The sequence below is a fragment of the Diabrotica undecimpunctata genome, chromosome 2 (assembly GCF_040954645.1).
Source record: "Diabrotica undecimpunctata isolate CICGRU chromosome 2, icDiaUnde3, whole genome shotgun sequence".
Taxonomy (NCBI): Eukaryota; Metazoa; Arthropoda; class Insecta; order Coleoptera; family Chrysomelidae; genus Diabrotica; species Diabrotica undecimpunctata.
In genome coordinates, this window is record NC_092804.1 from 9084244 (window position 1) to 9101577 (window position 17334).

The 17334-nt window shown below is 30.6% G+C and overlaps 2 protein-coding genes across 2 annotated transcripts in view; one reads left to right on the forward strand and one right to left on the reverse strand.

Moving 5' to 3' along the window:
• Nucleotides 1-17334, reverse strand: part of LOC140433174 (uncharacterized) — a 458258-nt gene that overhangs the window by 167711 nt on the left and 273213 nt on the right. The gene's annotated exons all lie outside the window — the stretch shown is intronic.
• LOC140434147 (uncharacterized) lies at nucleotides 659-13085 on the forward strand. The gene is made up of 4 exons (XM_072522200.1): nucleotides 659-1248; nucleotides 8028-8255; nucleotides 8466-8759; nucleotides 12572-13085. Exons 1-4 carry the CDS (start codon nucleotides 819-821, stop codon nucleotides 12985-12987), a joined length of 1368 nt encoding a protein of 455 aa, XP_072378301.1. The 5' UTR covers nucleotides 659-818; the 3' UTR covers nucleotides 12988-13085.

Sequence of the window (17334 nt, forward strand, 5' to 3'; positions counted from 1 at the left end):
CCGAAAAACCCATCACTCTTCGAGTGATCCTTAATTTATGTTGGATTGACGGTCATACTCCTTTTCCCTCTCTCTCTCTTTCTCTCTCTCTCTCTCTCTATATATTTATATATATATATTTATATATATATATATATATATATATATATTATATATATATTTGTATATTATATTTTATTAATATACATAAAGCATTTTCAGTCATTTTCATTATGTTTTTGCATTTTTTTCCCAATAAAAAAGTCATAGGTAATCCGAACGATGCGATCATCCAAACAACTCGTTTTCCTGATTCCGTTCGGATTAATGCTACCGTACGATATATCATTCAATATACACTGAATATAAAATTCTATTTTGCAATTTATTCGATACAGTTTCCACAATGTAGCTATCAAAAAAGTGAGATTTAACAGATAGACAATAAAAATAATAAGTAAATAAAGCTATGTAGTAAATTCTGCGTAGTGTTTGTACCAAATCTCAATGACATCATATTTATTAGAGATATTAATTCATGGAAAGAAAATCTTTTGGAAAAAATCTGTTCGATATCACAAATTAATTGCTATGGTTATCTTCGCAAGGTTTTATTAACAATAATAAATAGCGATTACTAGTACATTGCATATCAATTATTTTATTTCAACAAGTTATGAAAGATTGTAAAAAATAAAACAAATACTGATTTTGAACTTGCCAACCGGTAGTCTGTGATGATAGAGACTGATCTTAAGGTCAGCACCATGTAGATACGTATAGTGTTAAAACAAACAACATTTTAACTGAAATATAGAATTGTATTAATATTTGTCAAGATGGCATACGTTTTTCTGTTGTTATTATGCGTTTTAAGTGTTGTTTCGGAAAAAACTACATTCGTGAATGTTAAAATCACGCTAAGTTCTAAGAAGCAACAAGATCTAAGTGAGCAAGTCGTAATAACAACGAAGAATCTTCCAAGCAGTATCAAGAATTATAATCCAGACATCTACGATGCCATCAAAATTGAACATCAAGTTCTTCCTATTGTTTACGGAAACGCTTTTCAATATTTGAACACGTCACACCTGGCCATAGTCGATACTGATTTGAAGGAGTTCGAGCCTGGTGCGTTTAATGATCTCAAGAGATTGGAAACTTTAACAGTAGGGGCGAACCTCCTGAAGTCTATTAGGAAAGGGATCTTTAATAATTTGCCGATTACGAAGTTGTATTTGGATGACAATAAAATAAAGGTTATTGAAGGTTAGTATCGTATTTCTCTATATTTATTCCAAGTTTTACTTGAAGAACTAATTACTTCAGATTGAATGCAGTTTAGCATGTAGTAACGGATTTTCTTGAAAGTTTTCTTATAAGTTAGAAGTGCACTGAGTCCGAATCTTCTTCTTTCTTCATCTTTAGTTGCCGCCTTCGTTAGGAAGGTTGGCTATTATTATAACACAGTTACAATTTTACCATTGTCTCGAATTATTTAGCCAGAATATACATGCTCTTCCTATGCTTCTTCTGGCCAGAACCATTCTCTGTGTAATGATCTGCAGTAACACATATCGCCCTGCTTTTAAAACATATTTCAGATACTGCAATTTTCTTAATTTAGTTGTATTCAAAACCTACTGTTTTTTAAAACATTCTCTTTTCAAAACATTCAAGACATGTTGATGAAGGTATTCGATTTTGCCTGTTTTCATTGTGGTTAACATATCTTTTTTTCGTATTCTTAATAAAACGTCCTAATAAGTAATGTGGTTGGTATAAGATATCTTTAGGGTTCGACGATAAAGACAAATTTGGAGAGTCTTAATTGTTTTGCAAGTAGATTCTGTCAAAGTCCACGACTTAACTTAGTACAACGGTATAGGAAAGATATGACATTGTAATGGTTTAATTTTTGGGTATTGATAAATCATGACTTTTGAATAGCTTAGCCATTTTTTGTTATGTAGATTCTGCTTTCTCTATCCTACATTTGATTTCTAGGGAATGATCTTTACTTTTATTGACGTTCTTATCAAATTGGAACATATTTATTTCTATTTGTTGGGCGTTCACACTGATTTGTCCAAATTTCTGCTCCTTCTTAGAGATCATATGTTATTTTCTTAATATTTAGTGAAAGTCTGTATACTCCATTCGCTTAGCTCGGGCATATTTTGACAGATTCATTTTCGGAAACCTACAACACAACAATTCCTACTTCTCAGTATTAATAGCTCAAGTATACTACTATTGCAGACTTCTTTCTTTGAAAAAAGAAGAATTATTCTAAATAGTGGAAGTGTATACTAAACCCGTAACATTTTGGGTAGTATATATTTAAAAGATATATTTTAGTTGTTATAATTTAACATAACTATTTATTATATATGGTGCAAATAAATAAATATTGATTGTAGGTAATTTGTAAAGTTCAATTTTATATACTATTTAGTTTGTGTACTATTAATATTGGCTATAAGTACGTGTGCTTGGTTGTATAGTAATTTCCAGCCACTTAGAGTCTGTCAAAAAGTAACTAACTTCGCAAAAAAATAATTACTAAATTCACTAGACAGTTAGGACTGGAGATAGCGAACCGAGTATATCTCTGACTTAATTATGTGATTCATTATTTCCTGGAGGACCTTGCTATTGCTTCTTGAAAGTTTTTCTCAGAGTATATGTTGAAGAGCAGGGATGATAGTATACATCTCTGTTAGGTCCCACATTTGATTTTAATATCATCGGATTCTCCTGCCTCTGTACGAACCTCTAGACTGACTCTCTATATCTTGAGCTAGTCTGAACAGTTGTTTAACTCTTCGTATCTCCATCCTCTAACATTCTTTAAGCATAAGGCTTGTTTGCTACCAATTTCCCAGCGTTCTTATATTTTACGCATCATTTTTATTCGAAAAACATTATACTATAGGTTCTTCGTTGACCTTAATTCCAGTTGGTGTTTTTTTAGTACTTCCTGAACTATCCCTTCTGAATGCAGATTAAAAATATAGCAGAGAAAGTATGTACTCCTGCCTTACCACTCGTTTTATCACTATTTCGTGATATTTTCGAAATTCATAAACAAGAAACAGAGATACAGTTAACAGCTCCTTCCCCCTCCAACGCTCTCACGAGTTTCAAAGCCAGCCGATTTTGAGGACCACATTTTTAAAGCTTTGTGAACAATTCCATTAAAATGCAATCTTTTTGAATTTTGCAGATTAAAACTTTAAAGCATGTTATTTTAGATGACCGTAATAATATCTCTTAGTTGTTGTAAACAAAGCTGCTATTAATTAAAAAAAAAGGGACTAACTTCATCCCAATTGCTGTAGGTTAACTTTTTTTCCTTTAAATTTGAAAAAAATTCGGGCTTTCTAAATATGAAAAAATAGTTTTCTTGCAGTTAATGGTTAAAAAGTTATTCTAATTGTCTATAAGCATACAAGACCCAACTTTATTTGTAATATAAAGGTCATAAGTTGATTTTTAAAAAAGTTATTAACTTAAGTTATTAACTATTAAAAAAGTTATTTGTGAAAAACTTAAATTTTTGACGTATTTTTCAACTTTCTAAGCAACAAATCAGGATCTTAATTACTTTTTATAATCATTTGGTTGAAAAATCTTAGTTTAGTGATAGTTTCACTTTTACCAAAGGCGGCATTTGTTTCAAATCAATATCAACATTACACCAACAAAATAACGTATTTGTCCGCTTATCTTATTAGCATATCATAATTTTGTTTGTTTATTTTGTTAGCATAAATATTTTTGCTGTGTTGTTGTTTATTATCATAATTATTACTAATGAATCTCTAACTTTGTTGGTTTCGCTGTAGTTAATGGAATCCCTATTCATAACTTGAGCCAGAATTCATACATCGCCGATATATTGCCTTTGTGTATGTTGGGCAAGTAATTAAATATTCTTGAAGCAAGATACATGGCAGATCTCTGTCATATTGATTTTTTTATATTTCCCAATTGAACATGTCAATTGGAAAGCTCTCAAACACTTTGTTAATTTCATCTATCTGGAGATACCATCTTAAAAGAGAGTCGATTTTTATTCCAAGATATTTTATAGTGTTACTTGATTTTATAATTATATTTTCCTTCGTGTTATTAATTGTTATAAAAGTATAAGAAGGTAGTGTTACTTTATAACTGCAAAACGGAGCAACAAACGTTTTTACGTAATTAATTGTTAAACCTTTATAATTAAACCATTTTTCAGTATTGAGATTATAATATAGATCGTTGACATGAATATTGAACAGTAGTGGTCCTAATACTGTACCTTGGAGCACACCGTATCGTAAATGAAGTTTATTACTGTTAATATTATTTATCCTAGCAATTTGTTGTCTGTTGTCCAAGTAAGACTTACTAGTAAGACAGTATTTTATAAGCAGTGCCGCGTATTCCACTATTTTCTAGTGCTTCTAGTAGTTTTGGATGGCTTACAGTATCTAATGCTTTTGCTAGGTCTAGAAATACACAAGCAGTAAGTTGGCTATTGTCAATTAGGTTGTATATTTCATTGGAGAGATAAACCTTCACGGAATCCAAACTGCGAAGACGATAATATGTTGTGTTTATCAAAGAAAGATGTTAATCTGATTTTAAGACATTTTTTAAAGATTTTTGTTAAACTAATTAGTGAGATTGGTCTGTAGTTTGACAAACTTAGTTTATCTCCCTTCTTGTATATAGAAACTATAACAACTGTAGCCTTAAATTTGCCTGGACATTAACCAGATTTAAATATTAAATTTATTAGTTCTACCAACGGTTTGATAATTTGTTTATCTACAGTTCAGATTGTGTCTTTGTCGTCAATACCGGGTGATATTTTCTTCTTAAGTCATTTAATAATTCCCTCAATTTCACTTTTAGAGACCGGTCTTAAATACATAAAATGCGTCACGCTGTTATATTGTAGAAAATACTATGATGTTGGTGGTGTTATATTCTTGGCATAAGTTTTTTCAATTTCTGTAAAATAACGAGCAAAAGAATTGGAGATAGTTTCTTCCATCTGTTCCAGTAGTTCCTTCTTGTGTAATTATTTCTATAATATTTCTTTTGGTGTCTTTACATGTAAAATTTTTAACAATATTCCACAGGTTTTTTGGAAACATTTTTGTTTTTCTCAATTTCATTTCTAAAGTAATCTTTCTTAGCATTTTTTACTATTATATTTGGTGTTTTCTATAATTGAAATATTTATTTTTTTGTCAGGATCTTTGACATGTTTACAAGAGATTTTTTGTGTTTATGGATTTAACCAGTCCTGCAATTATAGTAAAATTACTGAGGCTTAAAATATGGCAATATCTCCGAATTTTTTATAACTGCATCGATTTCTTTGAAAATTTCAAATTAAGCTTATCTTATCCTCCACTTCAAAAGTTATATACGCTTTAGGTGCGCTTTTTGTTTTTAAGGGGTGAAAACTACCCCTTATTGAAGAAACTGGGAAAAACACGGATTTAATTATTTTATGCACTTAAATCTTGTTTTGAAGCTATTTTTTTGTGGCATTTTAAATTAATTACTATTTAAATGGGAATAAGCCACAATTAAAGGTTAAAATACGTTTATTGACGTTTCAATTTCCACTTCGGAAATCGTTCTCAAAATACAAACATTAGTGATAATTATTTTAATTTAATTGTGGCTTATTCCCATTTAAATAGTAATTAAATCTTGTTTAGTCGCATAAGGTAAATATTGTAATGTGTTGTCTAATATGAAAATTAATTATTCACAATTTTCAACCCTTAAAACCCTTTAAAAACTCTTAAAAGCTAATACTTTTTATAAAAATAATATGAAAAAAAAAGTCGTAGCAGCTTGAGACATTTCAATTATGTATTTAAATACAAATTAAAATTAATACCCTAGCTATAAAAATTAATATATATTATAGCAACTAAAATAATATTTTATTTATTGGAAATTTTCAACCCTTACAACCACCCTTATGACAAAAATGAATTAAAAATGAATTAAAAAATATTTTTATCGGTTTGAAACATTTCTTGAGTGCATTTTATTTAACGAAAATTAATTTTTTGCATATAAAATAAGTTTTTATTATAATTTCAATATTTCAACCCTCACAATTTAACCAACCCCTTTTATAAGAAATAAATTTAATATATTTTTATTGGTCTGAAATATTTCTTGAGAGCATTTTATTAAAAAAAATTATTTCTTGCTTATAAAATGACATTTTATTATAATTTCAACATTTCAACCCTCACAACCACCCCCTTTGTCAAAAATGAATTAAAAAATATTTTTAATAATTTGAAACATTTTTAGAGTGCATTGTTTGTAGACAAAAATTAATTTTTACTTATAAAATAAGCCTACTTTTTTCATCCCTTACAAGCACCCCTTTTGATGAAAATAAAATCCTTAAATCGTTAACTTAGACATGGACATAAATAGAAAAAATTTAGTTTATAATATATTACAATTTTTTTATTTTCCAAAAAACTAAAAATAAATAATATTTATATAAAACGAGGTATAAAATAAATGAATATCTATTCATCATAATTTTCACCGTCCAATTGGTCTTCGATTACTGGAGGACAATTTTGGCAATTTGGCATCGAAATGCTCCAATGCTCCAAATTATAAAATTTTTCCATGCTCCAAAATTTATTCTAAAAAGTAATATTGGTTTTTTTACAATAACTCGGTTAATTTTGATGCTACAACATGCATAAAAAAACGATTTTACAGGTAATTCAACGGGCTATAAGTATAGGAATGTTAAAACATTCTAAAGTCCTTCATGTTTAAAGGGTGAAGGGTCAAAGGGTCGGAGACCAGTGGTTCATGCGCTATAAAGCAAACTTCAACCAACTATATCTCCGTTATTTTTTAAGCTACAAAAAAAATTTTTGTTGAAAAAAACCTATTTTTTTGTATTGTCTCATCTTTTACGTATCTTTTATAGTTTTAAAGTTATTATAAAAAAAAGTAAAATTGTAAATTAATATTTACAAAAAAAAAATGTAATCATACTTTTTTCAAAAACTCGGTATTCTAAAGTGGCTAAACTTTTGGATCATATAAAAAACACTAAAATAAAGTGAATTCTATAAGGTAAACAATTTATTTTAATCCTAGTAAACATGACATTAGTTTTATTGCGTTTTTTTTTACAAAAATTTGAGAAACCCATCGTTTTTTTGATCGTATCTCACAGGACTTGTGCCACCACCCATTTTAAAGGCCTTTTCAAGCTCTTTTAAAAATACTATATGAGTTTTTGTCGAAAAATGTACTCGTTTTCCGTTATTTAACGTTAAATACTCGTATTGAAAGACGAAAACAAAAACAAACCTTCTTTGAATAGCCATAACTCAGTTAATATTAAACTGAAAATATTCATTTAAGAGCCAATCTTTTTGTTTTTTTATGAGCTTTAATTTTAGTCGTTACACTTTTTTTGATAAAACTCTTAGTTTCAAAGCTATTAAGTAACACAAGTGTCCACGACTGCTGCTTTAGATTGTCCAATAATTCCCTGTGATTTTAAAAAAATGTGATTAAGCAACTTTTAGAATTTCCTTGTATTCTTGTCCTAAAGGACTCAATTGCTTTAAAGTAATTATAACGTATAAAGAAAAATTTGATTTGATCTATTTTGAAGGTCTATTGTTTCTCATTATAATCGGCTCTTCCAAAACCTAAATAATTACGTTTCCCGATAGAGTACTTTATTATATGGCTCTTATTTCTTCTAATAGTGCTTTGTTATTATGCTAAATGTTCTTCCCATTTTAATACTGTTATGTGGTGATTTAAGACGAAAAAAACTCATAACATACGCCTGTGTAAAGTCTACGAATAAAGCGTGTAGATCCGTTGCGTGTAGCAGGTTATTTGAATTTCTTTAATGGTAATGTTTCTATTTATTCATATTAGTACTAAGGACTTATTTTGTAATGTAAGTCAATGTATGCACTTTAATTTCTTAAGTATAAATATGTTTAAAACATTTTTTATAGGCGGTTCTTTTGATGGCATGCAACGATTAACTCACATAGTACTAAGTATGAATAAAATAAGAGTATTGGAAAGAGGTTTATTTAAGGACTTAACTGAACTTACCTCGATTAGACTTGATTTTAATAAAATAGAACGAATTGAAGAAATGGCGTTCCAAAATTTGCCGAATTTACACCGTCTGGATTTAGATAATAACAACCTAAAAATACTCCAAGCATCTTCATTAGGTAAGAATTTCTATATATGTTTTCTATATACGAATTCAAATGAATATTTAAAGATGTCTTCAATTTAAGTTCAAATACGCTTCTGTATTGCTGCGTAGGCGTAAAAACTTTTTCAATTTTTCAATTATTTGTGTCACCTCGACAGCCCCATTCAAGCACTCCAACCGCGGCTACCGTACAATTTAAATTGATTAATGATTTCTCTTTCAGTAAATCTCCCTACATTGACTGTGCTTCTCCTTCAAGTGAACGAATTGGAAAGTATTTCTTTGAAAAACCTCGACAGTTTAGCCGTGTTGTGGTTATACGAGAACAAATTGAAGAAGTGGGATATGCATATGTTGAACGATTTAAAGAGTGTTAAAAAAATTAATGCCACAAACAATAACATCGGCGTATTGGATTGCAAATGTACAAATGGATTTGATGTTGAGTTCTTTGATTTGTCTTATAATAAAATTAAAAATATCAGTGAAGGCTGTTTCAACGGATCAACAATTGAACGTAAGTTGTATTTGATACTCATTTTTGTTTATAACTATGGTAGTGAATCTCAGAACGCAACATAGGAGACATAATGGAAAACTCTTAACTCTTTTTTCTTATTAAGAGTGAATAGTCATCTGTATCAAATGCTTATCAGCGAAGTTATGATACAGAAAACTAATTGTTCAAGATATTTATCTATATTTTGGTAATAAAAGAGTTAATTATCTGGCATAACTGTCAAATTCAGACAAAATATTAAATTAATAATAAAATATTTGATAACTAATTTAATTATTGCGTAAACTTAATAAAATTATTTTAATAATAATTGTATTTATATAAAATTATTTTAAAACAAGAAGTGCCAAAAAAATTTAAACCACTAAACCACAGATGATTCAATATTAGTATTAATTGGATGACATATAGGACTTTTAAATTTTAACAACCATTACGAATCGAATCTTTTATTGACAGATGTTTTTTAATTTTTTTAAAGATTACTTTAAAAGAAAGGTTAAATATCTGACATTTGTAGGTCTGGGTCTGTAATTAATTAAAGTAATTCAACTGTCACATGCGGGATTTACATTTTAACAAGATGCGCAGCCTTAAATTTCGTAAAGCGAAATCCATAAAGCGGAATAATCATTCATTTTTTTCTTCTTCCTCTTTATAAGCAATTCTGCTTGTTTATTGGAAGATTAATACCTTTATGGAAAGTTCTCACTCCATCTTTTGCGCTGTCGTCCGATACGTTTTCTGCCGATTGGTGACTTATCTCTTGCTATTTTGACGACACGGGTCTCCTCCATTATGCTTATGTGGTTATTCCATTCTTTTTTCTATTTTGTGTTCATTTATGTATACACTGTACGTTACATTTTCTTTTAATGTCTTCACTTTTCTTTCGATCTCTCAGCATATTTCCTGTAATTCTTCTCAGTACTCTCATCTCTGCCGTTTCCAGTAGCATTTGCGTTGTGGCTGTGTCGGGTCTTGCATATGTCATTATTGGTTTTACACTGGCTTTATGAATTCCTGACTTCATCTCAATGTTAATGTGTCTGTTTCGCCGTATAGTGTTATTAAGGATTCCTGCCAGTCTATTTACTTTTTGTACTTGATCTCTCACTTCTTTGTCCAGGTCTCTGTAGCTGGACAATGTAATTTCTAGGTATTTTATTTTTATATGGTTGGTTCTTTGCTGACTACTATTGTTTTGGTTTTCTGAGATGAGATTGTCATATTAAATTCTTTTGCTCTTATGTTAAATCTGTGGACCAGTCTTTGCATACTCTCTTCATCTTAGGCTATCAGTATTGCGTCGTCTGCGTAACAGAGTATTTTATTTCTTTGTTTCCCATTCTGTATCCTCTTCCTTTGTTAACGCTTTTGATGATTTCATCCATGATCAAATTGAAGAGCATGGTGCTCATGGTATTAATCATGGTTGCTGAAAATAAATATTTGTTTTACAATAACCTTCAAGCAACCCTGATCTATCCTCTTTCGAGACTCATAGGCATTAGATGAAAAAAGCACCTTAAGCTACAAGTTTAACATAATTCTTGAATAAAAGTTATAAAACTTTCTGTTGACAAGCAGTAGGTACTAAAGAGAATTGTTGTAAAACGTTGTTCTCGTAAAAAAACATTTATACACAAAAAATCAGACACCCTTGGGGATAAACTGAGTTAATACAAGAGGAGAGTTAACTCAATATCCCTTAGGAAGCATTTTTGGATGAATTTATTTACGTTAAAATATGATAAAATCAGTTTTAGTAGTTTTTTGTTAAATGCATATTCTTCTTCTTCCTATGCCGTTCCCATTAACGGAGGTTGGCGACCACATTTCTAAAAGTTTCTCTGTCTTTTGCAACGTGGAATAATTCGTCTACAGTCATGTTTGTCCAATCTCGAATATTTCGCAGCCATGACTTCCTCTTTCTACCTATTCCCATTTTGCCATCGACTCTACCCTGCATGACGACCTGCAGAAGACTATATTTATCATTCCTCAGTACGTGTCCAAAGTATGCAGTCTTGCGTACATTTATCGTTCTCAACAATTTTTTGTCTCGACCCATCCTTTTCAGCACTTCCTCATTGGTGACCCTGGCAGTCCATGGAATTCTCAATATTCTCCGGTATATCCAAAGTTTAAAGGCTTCAAGCTTCTTACCTATTTGCGCTTTTAACGTCCATGTTTCTATCCCGTACAATAGTTGGGACCAGACGTAACATTCAACAAACCTCAGTCTCAGCGCAGTATTCAGATTTTTGTCACAGAACAATTGCTTGAATTTTAAGAACGCTGCCCTTGCCATTTCTATTCGTAACCTGATCTCTTGGTCTGGATCTAATTCTGTGTTAATGTAAGCTTCCAGATATTTATATTTTGTCACTCTGTATTTGCTGTCCACCAAGGGTTAGTTGTTCATTATTTATTGGACTCCTTGATACTATCATAAATTTGGTCTTATTTGTGTTAATGTCAAGTCTCATTTGAATGCATTCATTATTTATTGCATCTTGTAAATTTTGTAATTCTTCTATACTCCCAGCCATAATTACCTTGTCATCTGCAAATCTCATGGTGTTTACGAATTCTCCACCAATTCTTATTCCCTCTTTTCTTTCCCATAAGGCTGAATATGACCTTTGAGTACACGTTGAAAAGCGTGGGAGACAAGACGCATCCTTGCCTGACCCCTCTCGCAATCGGTATATTAATTGTTTCTATATCGTTCACCTTTACTACTGCTTTCTGGTTCCTTAATAAACTTATTGTCTTTTTTGTCTAAATTGATGTTTTTTTAATTCATCTATTAACTTCATATGCTGCACTCGGTCAAAGGCCTTCCTAAAGTCTATGAGGCATACATATGAACTCTTGTTATATTCCCGACATTTCTGCAAGAGAACCTCTTATCAGAGAATAATGCCTCTCTTGTGCCCATGCCTCCTCTGAAGCCAAACTGCGTTTTATCTATCTGTTCCTCACATTTCTTATAAATTCGGTTTTGAACAATTTTCAAGAGAATCTTTAAAGGGTGGCACATTAGACTTATCAATCTATAGTCATTACATGATTTGGGATTGTTGTTTTTTGGTAGAGGTAAAAATATCGATTTAAGCCATTCCTCCGGGATGTTGCCCTCTACATATATGTGGTTGAGAATTCGGGTGAGTCTCTTTATATTACCATCATCTAAGGCTTTTAACAGTTCAACTGGAATATGGTCAGGATCCGGTGCTTTTTCTTGTTTTGCTTTCTGTAGGGCATTCTTTACTTCTAAGGGTAAAATTTGTAGGTATTGTTCTTCTTCACCTATATCTTGTTTATTTTCATAAATGCTTATAAATTAGTTGTATCTGATAGGAAATATCTTTATATTTATTTAAAGTCTTTATTCTGGTATTTTATTTACGCTAGTGAATGTTGAATATTGAGCAGTATTTGATTAACTGATAATAATAAATTTAAAGTTGTACTTACGGTTTATTTGGAGCAGTATACGGTTATATTTAATAGTAGATTTGACTCGTTGTTGCAGGTACATTTAAATAATTTTGTGGTCACAATATTTCACTTTATTGTGTTTGTAAACAGTAAAGAATTCAGTAACAACAACTATTGTTTAGCAAAATTAAAACAGTACTTAAATATGCCCCCTTTCGACCAATATTCGCGTGATACTAGTGGTAAAATTGTAAATTATGTTTCCTATAGTAAGTTCGAAGATATACCACCTTATAGAGACAGACGGATTATTAATAATTAGACGTATAATGTGATATTAATCTTATTTTTATTTCTAGATTTAAAACTAAGCAACAACAAAATAAATAACATTTCTGTAGACTCATTCCATTCAGCTCACATTAAAGAACTTCATCTTCAAAACAACCTAATAACCGAAATCAAAAACGGGACATTCGCAAACCTCCACATGAACCAACTGCTTCTCGAAAATAACCAGATAGTTGACATCGAAACTGGGGCTTTCGAGAATTCGACGTTTCAATCCATAAACCTAGATGGGAATAAACTGAGATCAATCAGACACGGCGTTTTCGATAACACCAAAGTGGCGTTCATTTCGATATTGAGAAATGACGGGATTAACGAAAGAGCATTCAACAACGTGTCGAACCTTTGGGATTCCAAAAGTGACACGAACAAATTAGATGTTCGAAGAACTACCGATAAAGTATTGGCGGATGAGCCGTTTTAAACAAAAACCGCATTTTGTATAGTAAATACATCTTTATTTGGAAACTGTTGTTTTCTGTTTGTATTCTGTTGTAAATATAAAGCTTAAGTAAGATACTATTTTAGCGTTTTTGATGTGAACGTCATCAAATGGTACAAAAAAATAAGTACACATAGACGGGGTTGATAATCAACAAAATTAAAATTGAATAAGCTGTACGGGATGTTCTCAAAGTAATGTAAAAAATGTATGTATGCGTAAATATTATGAAGATATTAGTGAGGGCCACATTTCATCTAATAAACATGGTTTTATAAAATAAAACTAACTTTTGCATTTTTATCATCATAATTCTGGCTTTACAACTCTGCGTGGGTCTTGCCTCCTCAAGAATTTCTCTCCAGTCGTCCCTATCCATCCCCTTTCTCCGCCAAGCACGTATTCCCATATTTCTCATGTCTTCATCGATGTTATCAAGGAATCTTGTTCGGGGTCTTCCTCTTCTTCTCTGACCAATGGGGCTATGAAGGAGCGTTTTTCTAGCTGGGTCATTGTGTTCCATCTGCATTACATGCACTATCCAACTCAGACGTCCTATCTTAATATTTTTTACGATATCTGGTTCCTGGTATATTCGATAAAGTTCGAAGTTGTATCGTCTTCTCCACACTCCATTGTCATTCACTGCTCCATAGATTCGCCTTAAAACTTTTCTTTTGAATCATCCTAATATGTTTTCATTACTTTCTGACTCATTTTAATGAGTCCAGGTCTCTAAACCATATGTTAGAACTGAGTGTATTATTATTTTGTAGAGTTTTATTTTTGTATTTCTCGATATAATTGTCGATTTAAGGAGGAGATTGAGCCCAAAATAGCATCTGTTGGCCGTGCAAATTCTGCGGTTTATCTCTGCGGTAGTATTTTCAGTGTTAAGGAGCGCTCCCAGGTATATAAATTTGTTAACTGTTTCGATAACGTCGTTTTCTATAATAAGTGGTTGTAAGATTTGTGGTTGCGTGCTTATTTTTATATAATTTCTTTTCTTGGTGTTATTAAACGTGTCTTATTAAACGTATTTTTGAAGCAGATTCTTTTAATGCTAGTACAGCGAGAGGAGTATGTAGCATACTCTCGTACTCCATTCTTCCAACAATATTGATATCATCAGTATAGGCAATGATTTGCACTGATTTATTATATATTAAACCAATGGTTGTGATTTGTGACGTACGTATTACTTTTTCCAGAGCCAAATTGGAGAGAGAGTTTCCTGGTGCAGCCCGTTATTTCTTTTGAAAGGTTCAGACAGTTCCCCTAAAATCTTACTCTACATTTAACTTTTCAAGAGTTAGTTTTGTTATATTTATCAACTGATTTGATATTCCTGGCTCTTTCGTTGCTTTGAACATTTCTCTTCTATTCACAGAGTCGTAGGCTGCTTTGTAGTCTATAAATATGTAATGAGTATCAATGCCATATTCCAGTGTTTTTTCTAAAATTTGTTTCAGGGTTGCAATCTGATAAATTGTAGATTTACCACCTCTAAAACCAGCCTGGTATGGTGCCATACGGTGACATAATACTGTGGAAAATATTTTATACCCTGCATCTAGAAGAGTAATTCCTCTGTGGTTAGAGCATTCAAAGATATTTTTGTGTATGGTGCAAAGTATTCCAATGTTCCAATTATTGGAGAGGGATTTCTGTGTTCACATTGTCCTTTGCATTTTGAACCATATTTATTTTTACAAATAGTTACAAAATTAAGTAAAACTTATAAAGGCAACGTGGTTTTTGAGATTTTACTTGACTTGAAAGTTTTTTATGTCTGCTTCATTCTAGTCGTAGAAAGGCACAGCATCGCATCTAAATGTTCGTCGCTCAATCGAGGACAAGGTTTGTTTTTTCTATAGTTAAGGATTAATAAAGGTCGAAAATCGAAGTAAAATACTTTTTTTGTAAGTGCATTTAATTCAAATTAAATTTAAAAATCATTTTTAAATTTTAACAAGTCTAAACCATTTTCGGACTAATCAGGCTATCTTCACTGAACTTAACAGCAAGTAATCTCACTAAATTAGTAAAAAGGTAAGACAAAATTTTGACTGTTATATGCAAATATGTGGTATATTACTTACTTTGTAGATCTTGAAAAATAACTTTAAAACCAAAGAGGGGTCGGAATGTTAAATGTCAACTAATCTGAGATGCCAGAATTGATGATTGACAGTTTACATTGTCAATGACATTCGGAACAAGATTGATAGTACATTTTTAAAAAGTAAACCAGGTCAAGGATCCATATTTTGACCTCTATATAAATTTTTATTAGTTTATTATAATTGAGACACGAGACAGTATTTATTATTTGTGTTATTATTTATACTTATTTGTTTATATTTCATAAATTGACTATAAAATTAAATTGATGTTCGAGTTTTTAACTATGATATATAGCCAACTCCCGAGAATTATCCCTTTTTAAGATTAAAAAAGTCTGCTCACACAATACATGTATTACCAAACTTAAGTAAAATTAGAACCAGAAGTGTATCATGGTAGAGCTTTCCTTAAATTCCGTTTGAGAGTGGTACTGCTTTGCATATCCATTATACTTATTCATTTGGCGGTTTCTGTAAAACCCCCATACTAAGTAAGATCTTTCTAAAATTAGCAAAGTGATTTTCAAACTCAGTTTGGAGTAGTATCAAAATATTTTTTGGTTTAGTGTTTTGACATCTACAACTTAGTTTTCCTACAGTTTTCTTAGTTTCTTCAACATCTTTCTTGTAGGTAAGAAAATGGTCGAGCTTTATTTTATCAATATGCTTGATAAGTTGTTCCAGTTTCATCTCAAGTGACTTTACATTTAAATACATCTCACATATCAACTTTTTTTACAACAAATTTACTAAGATGTAAATTGGAGCTCCAATCTCGACAAAAAAGGAGCTGAAACCGTTATCCGCTCCACTTTCTTATGTCGATCTTTCGAAAGTACCTTCGTTTCGAAAAGCTGTAAGTTTCGAAAAATTGGATGAATTTTATAGATAAAGTTTCAATATAAAGTTTAGATTTTCATTTAAAATTTGTGCAAATTTTACTTCTTAATGTTTATAAACAATGGAGATATAATTTTTAAAAAAATAGTCCCTAACTTCGTTCCTATTGGTTATATGAGGTTATTTTTTAATGTGTGTTTTTTACCAGTTTTCCAATGGTTGTACGTACAAGTCTATAGCTTAAAAAATATAGAACTTATTACAATTGTTTATAAGTAAAAAACATACCCCTTTTTCAAACGTTTATTTTGTAAATAATTTCGATGAAAACGCAATATGCATTCAACTTCTGAGATAGTTTAAGTCTTAAAGAATCCTACAAAATTTGCTAAATGTGTGTAGCATCATTAGTAGAGCCTGTTTAATAGTTTGAATATTTAGCCTCAGGGATAAATAAATAAAATAACTTTTAAACTATTTGGCCAATCGGGAAGAAATTTCGCACAAATTTAAAAGACGGTAATTCCTCGATGTTCAAATGTATTGATAACATTTAATTTTATTAATAAAAAAATTAATAAAATTTATAAATTAGTGCAAAAAAACTGCTTTTTTGTAAATATCTCCGTAAATTATTTATCAATTTTAATTTAAAAAAAAACGGGAAAATAAAGATATTCTTGATATAAAAAAATGATATAAATATTCTTTAAGTAAAATATAAGGGAAAAACTTTAAGACAGAAAATCAAATTGTGACCATAAATTATTGTTAAAAAAAAACGCAAGGTAAAAATACGAGTATTTTTTCATCTATTCGTCATCTAGTAACCCCCACTTATGTCTTAAAAGCTTCAGATATCTGCGAAAAATTTTGCCGTAAAATCGATGATTTTTGTATAACCAGACTGTTCTATAGATATTGCTTGCTATTTCTATTCTTTTATGGCTGCCAGAAACAATACTATTTAAATCATTTTATTTTAAATAGTAGAGTAACTATCTAAATTCCTAGTAATCCACTTTTCGCAGATATTCTAACAATATTAAATTCTTTTTAAGAATAACAAACAAGTTACCTCTTAAATTTATTTCCGACCATTTTATTTACCAATTACCTTAAAAGCAGAATCTGAAACAAAGCTAAAACGATAAAAAATACAAAAACATACTTCTATACGAGCCAATACATTACTGATCGATGCCTGTTTTTCCAACATTACTGGTTGTGTCGCAACAACGGGAAAATAAATTCAAAGGATAATAGAAAATTGTAGTCTACACAGCATTGGGTGATTTAAAGGCTAATTACCCAATAGATTTTTTTCAAAATGATGAATTGAAGTGATTAAAGCATTACTGGT